General features: G+C 36.9%; 2 protein-coding genes across 3 annotated transcripts in view; both read left to right on the top strand.

Annotated features, from left to right (window-relative positions):
• The window catches only part of LOC125257787 (pentraxin fusion protein-like), a 30,669-nt gene that overhangs the window by 891 nt on the left and 15,111 nt on the right, over positions 1-14,667 (top strand). The window contains exons 2-3 of one of the 2 annotated variants that reach the window (XM_048174486.1): positions 148-211; positions 308-1,261. The exons of the other annotated variant lie outside the window; for it this stretch is intronic. Coding sequence (XP_048030443.1) covers positions 148-211; positions 308-924 — 681 coding nt within the window. The 3' untranslated portion in view covers positions 925-1,261. Of the gene's footprint in view, positions 1-147; positions 212-307; positions 1,262-14,667 lie in introns of those variants that run through there. 2 annotated transcript variants of the gene reach the window in all.
• Positions 6,577-7,720, top strand: LOC125257791 (pentraxin fusion protein-like). The gene is made up of 3 exons (XM_048174489.1): positions 6,577-6,663; positions 6,862-6,917; positions 7,018-7,720. Exons 2-3 carry the CDS (start codon positions 6,866-6,868, stop codon positions 7,635-7,637), a joined length of 672 nt encoding a protein of 223 aa, XP_048030446.1. The 5' UTR covers positions 6,577-6,663; positions 6,862-6,865; the 3' UTR covers positions 7,638-7,720.

Below are 14,667 nucleotides of genomic sequence, written 5' to 3'. Positions count from 1 at the left end.
TAAGTATTCTATCTTGAACCTTTTGTGTCTTTATCTCTTAAAAGTGCTTAGCAGTAATAAACTGTTTAAATTTAATGTTAAAAACTATGAAGCAGTGCAGAGTTTGTCTGCTAACAGGAGTAATGGATTTTCTTTTGCACTTTTCAGACCTGCAGCAAGATGCTGGTTTTGTTTTTCTGTCTGCTCTCTCTGACAGCAGCTGCTGCTGAAGGTACCATATTATACATGATTAAGTTTAATGGATTGGTATGAGCAGGATTTTGTGTGTCTAGTAAAAGATGTTTTATTTTTTTTTTTTGTCTTGCAGTGGGTCTTGGTGGTAAATTGCTTCTGTTTCCAACCAAGACTGATACCAGCTATGTTAAACTCACTCCTGAAAATCCACTGAATCTTACAGCATTTACTCTCTGCATGCGTGTTGCAATGGAGCCCCAGGGCCAGAGGGCCAAGATCATTCTGTTTGCCTACCACACGCCTCAATATGATGAGCTCGATGTATGGAGAGAGAGAGACGGTCGGGTGTCCTTGTCCCTCAGCGGCGATAGAGTACTTTTCCACCTGCCTCCACTCTCCAGCTTTCACACTCACCTGTGCGTCACCTGGGACTCTGCGACTGGTCTCTCTGCCTTTTGGGTGAATGGAGAGCGCGGTGTGTACCAGCTCTATAAAAAAGGTCACTCAGTTCGTCCTGGTGGCACTGTCCTGCTCGGCCAGAACCCTACTGCATATGTGGGTGGCTTTGACGCATCACAAAGCTTTGTAGGTGAAATTTCAGATGTGAACATGTGGGATCATGTTCTCTCTGGCAGCGAGATTAAGAATGTTTATTCAGGACAGATAGGCCGACCATATGTGCGGAGGGGAAACATGATTGACTGGGACACCGTCAATTATGAGATTACTGGACATGTGATAATTGTTTAAAATAACTGATTCTGATCAGCTGTAATGTCACACACATTGTCATCCACACAGTCTTTCTGTTCATCTGTTTTAATGAGTTTCAAAGCTGTAAGGGCTAACAAATAATTTGTTTCTCAGCATTACAACTGCAGTGTCTGTGCATAATTTGGGAGAAAGAGTTGAATGTTGAAAAAGGGGTTTTACTGGTTTATATCTATATTCTCTCTGAAACTGATTACATATATTTATATACACACTTCTTATTCAAACGTTCCCATTAGCTTTGTCTTCATTGCAATCAATAAAACTGGTTTATTGGCACATTAAGCACATAACTACATTAAAAGTCAACCATTGATGGTTTTGTGTCGCTGTACAGTGAGTAGAGAAAGACAGCTAACAGTTCACCGGAAATGCCCAGCTGGCTTAACAAAAACCAGGAAGTAACCGTGCACATGGTCAATGGACTACTTGCCCTGAGCCTCGTGACGCACGTCCGGTTTTATATATTACGGCTCAGTTGTTTCCAGATTCCAGACCTTTACAAACTCAACGGAACTTTAAGTTTTAAAGGTGCCCGAGAACGTTTTTTCACAAGATGTAATATAAGTCTAGGTGTCCCCTGAATGTGTCTGTGAAGTTTCAGCTCAAAATACCCCATAGATTTTTTTTTATTATTTTTTTTAACTGCCTATTTTGGGGCATCATTAACTATGCACCGATTCAGGCTGCGGCCCCTTTAAATCTCGCGCTCCCTGCCCACCGAGCTCTCGACTATAAAACAGTGCCTAAACAAAGTTCACACAGCTAATATAACCCTCAAATGGATCTTTACAAAATGTTCGACATGCATGATCATGTGAGTATAGTATTTATTTGGATGTTTACATTTGATTCTGAATGAGTTTGATGGTGCTCCGTGGCTAAAGCTAACATTAAACACTGTTGGAGAGATTTATAAAGAATGAAGTTGTGTTTATGAATTATACAGACTGCAAGTGTTTAATAATGAAAATAGCGACAGCTCTTGTCTCTGTGAATACAGTAAGAAACGATGGTAACTTTAACCACATTTAACAGTACATTAGCAACATGTTAACGAAACATTTAGAAAGACAATTTACAAATATCACTAAAAATATCATGTTATCGTGGATCATGTCATGTTATTATTGCTCCACCTGCCATTTTTCGCTATTGTTCTTGCTTGCTTACCTAGTCTGATGATTCAGCTGTGCACAGATCCAGACGTTAATACTGGCTGCCCTTGTGTAATGCCTTGAACATGAGCTGGCATATGCAAATATTGGGGGCATACATATTAATGATCCTGACTGTTACGTAACAGTCGGTGTTATGTTGAGATTCGCCTGTTCTTCGGAGGTCTTTTAAACAAATAAGATTTACATAAGAAGGAGGAAACAATGGAGTTTGAGACTCACTGTATGTTATTTCCATGTACTGAACTCTTGTTATTCAACTGTGCCAAGGTAAATTCAATTTTAAGTTCTATGGCACCTTTAATCCAAAATAAGCTGTGATTCTTTAACCACAGGTTGTGCAGTGTGAGATGTGATGAATAAGATCAGAATGAACATAATATTATAATTTAATTTTAGTCACTATTCTATGCCATTTTTTTCACTGACAGTCGTTTGGATGTAATTCACACATTTATGCCAAAAACTATATTCATAGTTGCGCTGTCATTGCATTATTCTTTAAGATTAATTAAATATTTAACATCATTAAAGGATTAGCTTACTTTTAAATAAAATGTTCCTGATAATTTACTCACTCCCATGTCATCCAAGATGTCCATGTCCATGTTCAGTCGAAAAGAAATTAAAGTTTTTGATGAAAACATTCCAGGATTTTTCTCCATATACATTCCAGGATTTTTACTACCATATAGTGGACTTCAATGGACACCAAACGGTTGAAGGGCAAAATTACAGTTTCATTGCAGATTCAAAGCGTTCTACGTGATCCCAGACGAGGAATAAGAGTCTTATCTAGTAGAGGTGGGCAGATCGATACTAATATCGATAATATCGATACCAACGTTGGTATCGGTATTGATCGATACCAACGTGAAAATATCGATACTTAAGTTTCAGTTTCTCTCGTTTTGCGACCTGGCCGTGTTTGTCAAAATGCTGCTGCTGTCACAGAGCAGAGCAAGCTCTCAAGAGTGCTGCTCGTGCTCGACACTGCTCTCCTCCCCCTCTCCTGTGTTGTACCGTCACGTGACTCACCACTAGCGCTACCACCAGCAGTCAGGCGCGCGCGCGCCGCTCAGCCGCGCATTTCTAACAGCAGTCAGTCAGAGTCTATGGTCAGAGGCGGAGAATGGCAGCAGAGAGAAAGAGGAGCGTTGTATGGTTGTATTTTCAGGCCGAAAATGAGACAACAGCGACTTTTACCATTTGTATAAAGTCTTTAAAATTAAGTGGCAATACAGCTAATTTGTACAAACATATGAAAAATCACGGACCAGAAAATGCAGAGCTGCAGAAACGGAGAGAGGAGGAGAAAAATCCCCCTACCCCTTTGTGACTTTGTTTATTTAAGAAAAAAATCCTGAAAAGAAGTGCACTAAAGAGGAGAAACATTTTTTGTTAACATGCTACTTGAAAAGAGAATTTGTTTTTACATTTTTTTATATTTGTGAAGTAATCATTTTGTAACTTTGTTTATTTAAATAAAACAGAAGTAACCAAAAGTTGTTTCTGAACAAAAGCTTTTGTAGTACTGATTAATAACCCAAAATGCAAATCACAAAAACAAATTAAAAGTCATGAAAATTCATTTAGATTTAGGTTGAAGACGCATCCACCTTAATTATTAAAAAGTATCGGTATTGGTATCGGTATCGGCGATACTGGCCCTGTATTTACTTGGTATCGGATCGATACCAAATCTAGCGGTATCGCACACCTCTATTATCTAGAGAAACCATCGCTCATTTTCTAAAAAAATAAAAAATTACATACGTTTTAACCATAAATGCTCGTCTTGAACTAGCTCTCTTCTTCTTCTTCTTCTTCTTCTTCTTCTTCTCTATTTGAATTCCAGCTGGTTACAGGTCAAAGTTTGAACTAATTGTTATATACTATTGAACTAGCAAATTGTATTTGACAATTTAGTCCAAACTTTGTCCTGTGGAGGGCAGTAATGCACTTAGCAGTGTCTAATCCTCAGTTATCACATTCATTCAACTATTTCAAACACTGAAATAAATGAGAATAAGGGAAATTTGTCTGATACACTGCTGCCGTCTGGTGGTCACATGCAGGCAGTGCAACATGAGAAACAGACTCTTTTTGGCTTTAGTAATGGAATGTCTGCATTACTACAAAGTTCCAGTAATGTCCAGACATCTACATCTCATTATCAAGCCAAAAACCTATGCAAGCAAAACTATACAGGAAAATAATAATAATAAAAATTCCAAGAACCTTCACCAAAATATTCAGATGATCAATCACAATTCCATAAAATAATTACATTGACAGCTCCTGTGATATTGAAAAACCTGACAACAGTATCATACATTTTGCTTTCTCGAATCACATTAAAAAGAGTTTTGTTTTATTGTGCAAAAGGTTATGTATTGTCTTTTATAGGATCATTTTATAAATTCAACTCTGTCTACATGTTTGGCAATTGAGTGCATCTGTTTATTTGACTGATTGATAGAGAGAGAAGTACAGAGGAAGAGACGTCTGAAAACGTCTTTGTTTATTGGTCTAATGATTGTGTGAATCTTCACACTGCATCTTTTGTTGGTTTGGATTGTGATAGCTGATGTCATCACGGTGCAAGGAGGGAAGCGCTCAGCAGCGATTCTTATCAGAGGCAGAAATTAACACCCTTCTGCTACGCAGTGAGTATTCTGGAAGCTTTACATTATTTTATATATCATTGAAAATTTGAAACAATTGAAAAAATTAAAACTTATGTTTTTTACTTTAAATACTTTATATATAATGCATTAATTATGCCTTGTAATGCACCTTATAATGCATTGTATGAACTCATAAATAATTGTAACCACTGTTATAATACTCATTGAACACACCTTTAGAAAGTTTAAACAACCAATTTCAAATGTTCTGCAAACATTATAATGCATTATAATGCATTTTACAATTATAAATGAAAATATATAATGCATTATAATGTACATTATGAATACCTTAATGCATTATACATCAATGCTTTATGTGAAGTGTTACTGAAATGTTAAGCTAGTTAATAATAGCCTAATAGTAATAATAATTCATCTTGATTATTATGCCACACATTCTGATTGACAAAGAAATGTCATAATTCACCACACTATATATATATAAAAAATTATTATATTTATTTTATGCATCGTGACAATTGAAGGACAATTAAACGTTTACCTTGATTTTCATTTAAAAGCAGTATAACTTGCAGACAAATAAATCTGTATTTAAACAATTGTTCTTCACGATAATAATAAACATTTCACCTTAAAATAAGGAGAGTTTTGGGGATAATATGTTTGTCAGAACTCATAACAATAATGTCGCAATGCAAGAAAAAGTATGGATTTCATTTTTTTTTTTTTTTTTTATGGGATGAAGGTGGACACCCAACATGTCAACAAATGGAAAAGTCAGCCAGCTGTTTATTATCATGTTAATTATTGTGATTTCTGCCCCAACAGGATATGCGCTTTTTACCCCAAATACCATACTTTTACATATTCTTCCGTTATTGAAAAACTGTTGCTTTAATTACCTTTAACAAAACTTAAAATCATTAAGAAGACCTTTGTCTCAAAGTATAATTTACTTAAATCTACAACGCTTTAAAAAAACATCAAATATTACCTCAGAATCAACTTTGCGTTGCTGCCCGCAGGCACGACAAATTTACACGTGCATTTTGAAAAACGGATGTTTAGGAAAGTGCTGCAACAAGTTTTTGTGCCATCTAGTGGTTTAGAGAAAAATAAAATCAAAGGCGCCTTTTGCCCCACATTGCCTGTTGCCCCCGTTGTACCCTATATTAAAGCATCTTTGGTGTTTCCATGGTTTCTACAAAATAAAACCGGAAATCGAGTGTAACGCAGGTATGATGTCACTGATAGGCAATGCACGGACACGGTTCGTGTCCTATAAAGACTACTTATTTCACTGCATTTAAACATTCTTGGAAACATCTGGGATAATGTAAGTGTACAACAAAATATATAACCATGTTCTAGTGGTTTTTGGATATTTTAATCCAGAAATCTTACATATTGTGCCTTTAACCGCATCTCCATATTGCTGGATAAAGCTAGATTATAGAGCTTTTTTAGCTTATATAAGTTTTATTTTGTATTAACTGCTTTGTATTGTAACCAATAAAATGAGTATTTTATTGTTATAATTGCCTTCCATGACACTTTATTTATAACTACAAACTGAGCCTCAATAAAGAACAACCACAAGGTAGTCTTCTCCGTCATTCCTGAAGGACTTCAGCCTGTGGGTTGGACCATCTATGAGATCTCTCAGACAAGACCTACTAAACATGTAAGTCGGGGTGCCCAATCCTGCTCCTATTGACTGTCCTGCAAAGTTACGCTCCAACTCTAATCAAACACACCTGCCTTTAATTTTCAGGTGATCCTGAAGACCTTAATTAGTTGCTTCAGGTGCGTTTGATTAGGATTGGAGCATAACTTTTGCAGGACAGTTGATCGCCAGGAGCAGGATTAGGCACCACTGATGTACAGTAAGTATTAACCTCCTGTGTCTTTGTGTTTTTCTAAAAAAATAAAAATGCATTACATTCATGCTTATAAATTAAATGTGCTTTAATATAACAAAGCAGAAAGAATTGATCTAAACTAGGAGTCACTTCCAGTCCTACTTCCTGACAAACTTATTTATATGAACGGTGTAACAATAATTGTATTCTTTACACCTGCAGCAAGATGTTGTTTTTATTTCTCTGTCTGCTCTCTCTGACACCAGCAGCTTCTGAAGGTACCATATTTTATTGAGAGATCACATGGATTGTTGTGAGCAGATTTTGCTTATTAAGGAAGCATTTGTGTTTGTTTAAATGGCTTATTTTGTGTTGCAGTGGGTCTTGATGGTAAAGCGCTTCTGTTTCCAACCAAGACTAATACCAGCTTTGTTGAACTCACTCCTGAAAAGCCACTGAGTCTGTCAGCATTTACTCTCTGCATGCGTGTTGCAACGGAGATCCAGGGTGAGAGGGAGATCATTCTGTTTGCCTACCGCACGCCTCAATATGATGAGCTCAACGTGTGGCGAGAGCAAGGTCAGGTGTCCTTGTATTTACGTTCTAGTAGCGATGCAGCATTTTTCCACCTGCCTCCTCTCTCCACCTTCCAAACCCACCTGTGCGTCACCTGGGACTCTGAGACTGGTCTCTCTGCCTTTTGGGTGGACGGACGGCGCAGTGTGTACCAGCTCTATAGAAAAGGTCACTCAGTTCGTCCTGGCGGCACCGTCCTGCTCGGCCAAGACCCTGATATATGTGTGGGTGCCTTTGATGCAGAGCAGTGCTTTATGGGTGAAATTACAGATGTGAAAATGTGGGATCATGTTCTCTCTGGCAGTCAGATTAAGGCAGTTTATTCAAACCAGGAACCGAATGTGCCGAAGGGAAACGTGTTTGACTGGAACACCATTCAATATGAGACCATTGGAAATGTGTTAGTTGTGCAAGATGACTAATTATGATCCATTGTAACATCACACACACACTGTGTACAAGGCTTTAAAAGACCCAATAAAGGAACCTATCACCCACTTGAAAAGGGCTTCATTAGTTTATCTCCAATTGTAGGCATCTTTCATACTTTCATCCTTCATTCTTACAATATTATTATTATTATTATTATTTTTTTTTTTTTTTTAACTAGTTTTTGAAAGCATTTATCTCTAACACTTGCATTGGTTTATCTAGTTAATTTCCTTTTCGACTCTAACCTCAGAAAACCTTCTGCTGATGTCCTTCTGTATGATTGTTCAGATAATTCATAAGGGAAATTCGTCTGATACACTGCTGCCGTCTGGTGGTCACATGCAGGCAGTGCATCATGAGAAACACAGACTTATGGCTTGAGTAATGGAATGTCTACATTCAAAGTTCCAGTAATGTCCAAACGTTTAATTGTTACTCCACAAACCTATGCAAGCAACTATATTTATAAAAAAAAAAAAAAAAAAATCCAAAAAACTTCACCGAAATTCTAATATTCGATCACAAATTTGTGAAATCATGATACTGACAGCTTTTGTGATACTGAAAAGGAAAAGACTTAAGTGTAAAAAAAAAAATCACATTAAAAAGAGTTTTGTTATATTGTGCAAAATGTTATGTATTGGTTTTATAGGATCACTTTATAAATTCAACTCGTGTCTCTGTTTGACAATTGAGTGCATCTGTTTATTTGATATTAACATTCTCAACAGCATCATTACAAGGCCCTGATCTTACATGCTGATCTTTCAACCTGTATGCAGCACTCCTAGAATTAGTTTGAAGTCAACCCTACTACCTAGACAAACAGGGCGGCCCCTCTGTGAGCAGTTTCCTAGCCGTAGCAGATGCCTAGGCTCTTCATATGTGTTTGTAAACAGTGAGGGCCATGAGCTTAGGTACCAGACAAGAGCTTGTTTTGGTTTGAGCAGCTGTGTTATTGCACTCAATTCAGGGTACATTGGGTCACCTTCTGAACTGTAGAGAACTGAGCTGTACTAAGTGCACTTTTGGGTAGAATAACAGTGTTAAACAAAGCACATGCAGTGCAGACCACAGATCTTGGGGACCTCTGTGAACTTTGGAGTGTATTTGTTGGGTGTGAAAGAGTATCGCTGATGGAGACAGACAGTGGGCAATTTAGTCCTTTTTTTTTTTTTTTTTTTTTAGCAAATGTAGTATTCAACCAATTCTGTCATTAGTTACTCACGCTCATCATTCCAAATCTGTATTTCTTACTTTTGTGAAACACAAAAGATATTTTAAAGACCCCCTGTGGTGAAATCAAGTTTTTAATATTATGTCTATGTGGTGTTTTTAATATGCTTTAAGACAAACCATGTGCAAATTAATTTATCAACGCCATTGCTGAATATTTTCCTTAAAGCAGTGAACCAAAGGCAGTTTCAAAAATGTAGTTTGAAATTGCTGGCGTTTCTTAAGTCACAAACTACAGGTGCTGGTCATGTAATTAGAATATCATCAAAAAGTTGATTTATTTCACTAATTCCATTCAAAAAGTGAAACTTGTATATTATATTCATTCATTACACACAGACTGACATATTTCAAATGTTTATTTCTTTTAATTTTGATGATTATAACTGACAACTAAGGAAAATCCCAAATTCAGTATCTCAGAAAATTAGAATTTTGTGAAAAGGTTCAATATTGAAGACACCTGGTGCCACACTCTAATCAGCTAATTAACTCAAAACACTTGCAAAGGCCTTTAAATGGTCTCTCAGTCTAGTTCTGTAGGCTACACAATCATGGGGAAGACTGCTGACTTGACACTTGTCCAAAAGATGACCATTGACACCTTGCACAAGGAGGGCAAGACACAAAAGGTCATTGCAAAAGAGGCTGGCTGTTCACAGAGCTCTGTGTCCAAGCACATTAATAGAGAGTCGAAAGGGAGGAAAAGATGTGGTAAAAAAAAAAAAAGTGTACAAGCAATAGGGATAACCGCACACTGGTGAGGATTGTGAAACAAAACCCATTCAAAAATGTGGGGAAGATTCACAAAGAGTGGACTGCAGCTGGAGTCCGTGCTTCAAGAACCACTACGCACAGACGTATGCAAGACATGGGTTTCAGCTGTCGCATTCCTTGTGTCAAGCCACTCTTGAACAACAGACAGCGTCAGAAGCGTCTAAAGACAAAAAGGACTGGACTGCTGCTGAGTGGTCCAAAGTTATGTTCTCTGATGAAAGTAAATTTTGGGGTCCCAGAGTCTGGAGGAAGAGAGGAGAGGCACACAATCCACGTTGCTTGAGGTCCAGTGTAAAGTTTCCACAGTCAGTGAGGGTTTGGGGTGCCATGACATCTGCTGGTGTTGGTCCACTGTGTTTTCTGAGGTCCAAGGTCAATGCAGCCATATACCAGGAAGTTTTAGAGCACTTCATGCTTCCTGCTGCTGACCAACTTTATGGAGATGCAGATTTCATTTTCCAACAGGACTTGGCACCTCCACACAATGCCAAAGCTACCAGTACCTGGTTTAAGGACCATGGTATCCTTGTTCTTAATTGGCCAGCAAACTCGCCTGACCTTAACCCCATAGAAAATCTATGGGGTATTGTGAAGAGGAAGATGCGATATGCCAGACCCAACAATGCAGCAGAGCTGAAGGCCATTATCAGAGCAACCTGGGCTCTCATAACACCTGAGCAGTGCCACAGACTGATCGACTCCATGCCACGCCGCATTGCTGCAGTAATTCAGGCAAAAGGAGCCCCAACTAAGTATTGAGTGCTGTACATGCTCATACTTTTCATGTTCATACTTTTCAGTTGGCCAAGATTTCTAAAAATCCTTTCTTTGGTCTTAAGTAATATTCTAATTTTCTGAGATACTGAATTTGGGATTTTCCTTAGTTGTCAGTTATAATCATCAAAATGAAAAGAAATAAACATTTTAAATATATCAGTCTGTGTGTAATGAATGATTATAATATACAAGTTTCACTTTTTGAATGGAATTAGTGAAATAAATCAACTTTTTGATGATATTCTAATTATATGACCAGCACCTGTACCTTTTAACCAATCACATCAATGTGTGGGCGGGCTTTCGCATATCATTAAAGGGTTAGTTCGGTCAAAAATGAAATTTCTGTCATTAAGTACTCACCCTCATGTCATCCCAAACCCGTAAGACCTTTGTTTGTCCTCAGAATACAAATAAAGATATTTTTGATGAAATCTGAAGGTATCTGATCCACACATAAGCAGCAATGTCATTGCATATTTTGAGGTCCAGAAGGGTATTAAAGATATGGATAAAACAGTCAACATGACTACAGTTGTTCAACCTTAATGTTATGAAGCAAAGAGAACACTTTTTGTGCGCAAAAAAAAAAACGTATGTACCCTGTTATTCTGATACATTCTTTCCATTGCAGAGCTTCGGTGTTTAAGTCTGAACGCGGGCTCCCCCGCTAGAAATTTTACATTCCCAGAACATTCTCAGAACGTCCCCACTGGTGTTATGTTGCCTAGTAACGTTCCCAGTTGCCTATGTTCCCATTAGCGCTACAACCTTGGCAGAACATTCAGGATGTTCTCTGAACATTTAGGGAACAATATTTTGTGATGTTCCCAGAACATCCCTGCTTGAAAATTAGAGCTATATTAACTAACAAATGTGGCTGTTCAAACAAAAAAAAAATTTTTTAAGGCATTTAAAAAAAAAAAAAAAAGCATTTTACAGATAATTCCTGGATTGTTATTATGAAACCTTTTCTGTAAAACACAAATCTTTTGCAAAAAGTCACTAGCTAACAACAGCACATGCATGAGCTAATGTAACTACTGTATCACTGCATCAACTACACAGTTCTTTAAATAAAGCAACATGCAGCAGAACATCAGTGTTTCTGGATCATCACTGACTGAAGCACAAGCGCTACTCTCCAGCACAATGGTGACCTCACAAAACTCAGATGACAGAAACAGAACATTAAACTAACAGATCTCTCTGGATCTCAGCATCTTCACTTATTACAAACCACTATGACTTTTCATTCAAAACTTCTTAATGAGGTGTTGTTTTATTGAAAATTATAAAGTTTGAAGTCACCGTTATGGAGGTAAGCGCTTGCTTTAGTTGTGCTCCTGACACCTGATGATTTGGCTTTTTTTTTTTCTTCAGTTGTTGTCCAGAATGTCTTGAATGTTCCTTGAAATTCCACAAAATAACATCACCCAAATCTTAAAGTTCTTAAAAGAACTCCATATCATATTCTGGGAATGTTTCCAGGTGACAGGTTAGATGTTGATGTTTTATAGAAGTCACTATTATTGAGGTGAGTGTTTGCTTTAAGTGGGCTTTTGATTCTTGATATTTTAGTAATAGATTTTTTTTGGGCTGCTTTGACTGTGTTTGCAAAACACACTTGTTACAGCAAAAATTGCAAGAAAAATTCTGATCAAATGAATTTGGTTATTCAGTGATGGTGAGTCCATGTCCTGATTCACTGATCCTCTCCAGAGACTAAAAATCTTTTTTGTGACTTTAGTAGCTTGTTTTGTGATGCTCGGAGTTACAGTTTATCTGAAAGTTTTGTCACCATTGTTGAGGATCATATGTTGATTCATGATGTCTGTGTGTCTACATGGTCTTGTTTAAATAATTTCTGCTTAATGACAAACTTTCAAAATATCAAAACAGAACAATATTTTATACAGCGTTATAGGGCTATATGAGAGGAATACAACATTCAGAGAGCAATGAGTCAGTAACTGTAGTTGCTGATGCAGTGATACAGCAGTTACATTAGCTCATGCATGTGCTATTGTCAGCTAATGATTGGCATTTTACAGAAAAAGTTCCATAATAATAATCCAGGAAATACCTGTAGTGCTTTTTTTTTTTTTTTTTTTTAAAAAAAAGACATTTAAGAAAAATTAGTTTTTGTTTGAATAGCCACTTTTGTTAGTCAATTTAGCTCTAATTTTCAATTCAGTTTTTTGACAAGGGCAGCAGAGACGTTCTGAGAACATCACAAATAAATTATGGTTCGCTAAACGTTCAGAGAGCTTCCTGAATGTTCTGTGAAGGTCGGCCAAATAACGTCCCCCAACCTGTCTCTGAACGTACTGGGAACGTTACTAGGCAACATCCTTACCAGTGGGAACATTCTGAGAATGTTCTGGGAATGTAAAATTTCTAACGGGGATTGCTTTGTGGTTGCTGGGGTGTTTTAAATTGTTGTTAGTGTGTTGCTATGTGGTTACTAGTAACATACTTTAACAATTAACTGTTTTTTTTACTGTAGCACTTTTATTTTTTATTTTATACAGTAAAATAAGTATGCATGAAATACATGTGGACATTCCGTATTTGAGATGTAGGAGTGTGTGTGAGTGTCTGAGAAATGGTTGCATAATGTCTGTGTAGCAGACATACAAACAGAGCCTGAGCTAAACAAAGCATGAACTGTTGAGACCTCATGAACAAAACAACAGTCGCTTATTGAGTGATGCTCACTGCTGATCTGGACAGGATGACCACAACATTGTAGCTTGTGTGTGAAGATGAGTTATTTAGATAGGTTTGTGCTAATGATTATTATTGTCCATTACACATTATAATGACGACTCTTAGAGACCTGGTAAGACGTGGCACCCTGGCCATGATTATGCGCAACACAACATTTTGCTGAGTTCGTTCTTAAGGAAAAAAATGTTCTTAAAAAATATTTGAAAACTTAAGAATATTTTAATGAACTTCTTAAGAATTGTTTTAATGCAAACAGATGCAATGTGATAAGCTTCCAACAAAAGTAAGTTGTCAATGGCACAAATCCAAAGTCAATCAAAGTTTATCTGTTACCGTGAACTAAATGATCTGTAACGTATACTGTTTGTGGAAAGGGTGAGGCACCACTCTCATTTTATTGTGCCATGTTATTGTGGGGGGTTCAGTTGAAATGATCTCACATATGACACCTGACAGACAGAGGACAGCAAAATCGAAATTATAAGGCTCACCAGACAATGTATGTGTAAAAGTCATTACTGTATTTATGCATTCATGTGTCTGAAACAACTCAGTCTTTCTCTCATTCACCATTAAATACATACTGAATTCCACATTTGAGTATAAATGAGTGAATTCAGGCAGTCTACAATTTGTGTATGATGTTCCAGTCATGTTGTGAATAATGAAAATCAAACAAAAAAAACAAATTCAGGTACACTATCAATCTAATGTTTGGGGTTGGTAGATTTTTTTTAAACTTTTTTGAAAGAAATGTCTCATGCTCACCAAGACTGCATTTATTTGATTAGAAATGCTGTTAAATAAAGATTTTCTATTAATATATATTTTAAAATGTAATTTATTCCTGTGATGCAAAGCTGAATTTCAGTATTTCAGTGTCACATTATCCTTCAAAAATCATTCTGATATGTGTAAGGTGCTTGAAGGCAGGCAGACGAAGGCAGAAGTTACAGGTTCAAAATCATCATATTTAACTTTAACATTTCTGTATTGATAAAGCAGGTCAGCATACTTGTGACCATAAAATAAAACATACCCTTAAACTCATATTGGGAACCTTGAACTGCAGTACTTTCATTACCGAAAGAGAACGTTTTAGGAACGTTCCTAATGTTCTGTAAAGGTTTGGAATTTTCGTCACTTTTAAAGAACATCCCAGCCAGCACAGATGTGTGGGGCCCAGATGTGCACACTACAGGCTGTTTAATGTAAGAAACATGCTGGAGTTAATGAGATAATTAGGTGATAACGAGCAGAATCACTGAAGGACAGAGAAACAACAAGAACTACGACTTCAGCCACAGCCTTCGATGAAATCAACTGAAGATAAAAGACATTAAATCATTCAAGATCTGATTAAACATCTCCACAAACAGCATTACCAGCTTCATTTATTACTAACCAGACTGACTTTATTTCTGACATTCATCTATAAAAGTTGTTATTGAGAATTACCAGAGGTTTAGATGTTGATGATTTGTTGAAAATTTATGT

Source organism: Megalobrama amblycephala, linkage group LG22, assembly GCF_018812025.1.
Source record: "Megalobrama amblycephala isolate DHTTF-2021 linkage group LG22, ASM1881202v1, whole genome shotgun sequence".
Classification (NCBI taxonomy): domain Eukaryota; kingdom Metazoa; phylum Chordata; class Actinopteri; order Cypriniformes; family Xenocyprididae; genus Megalobrama; species Megalobrama amblycephala.
Note: the sequence above shows the minus strand (reverse complement) of the source record. Positions and strands in the feature narration are given on the sequence as shown.

Bases quoted from the DNA above. Each gene is read 5' to 3' on its own strand.
- LOC125257791 (XM_048174489.1), top strand. From the start codon at position 6,866: ATGTTGTTTTTATTTCTCTGTCTGCTCTCTCTGACACCAGCAGCTTCT. The intron at 6,918-7,017 runs GTACCATATTTT...TTTGTGTTGCAG, and splicing joins GACACCAGCAGCTTCTGAAG to TGGGTCTTGATGGTAAAGCG.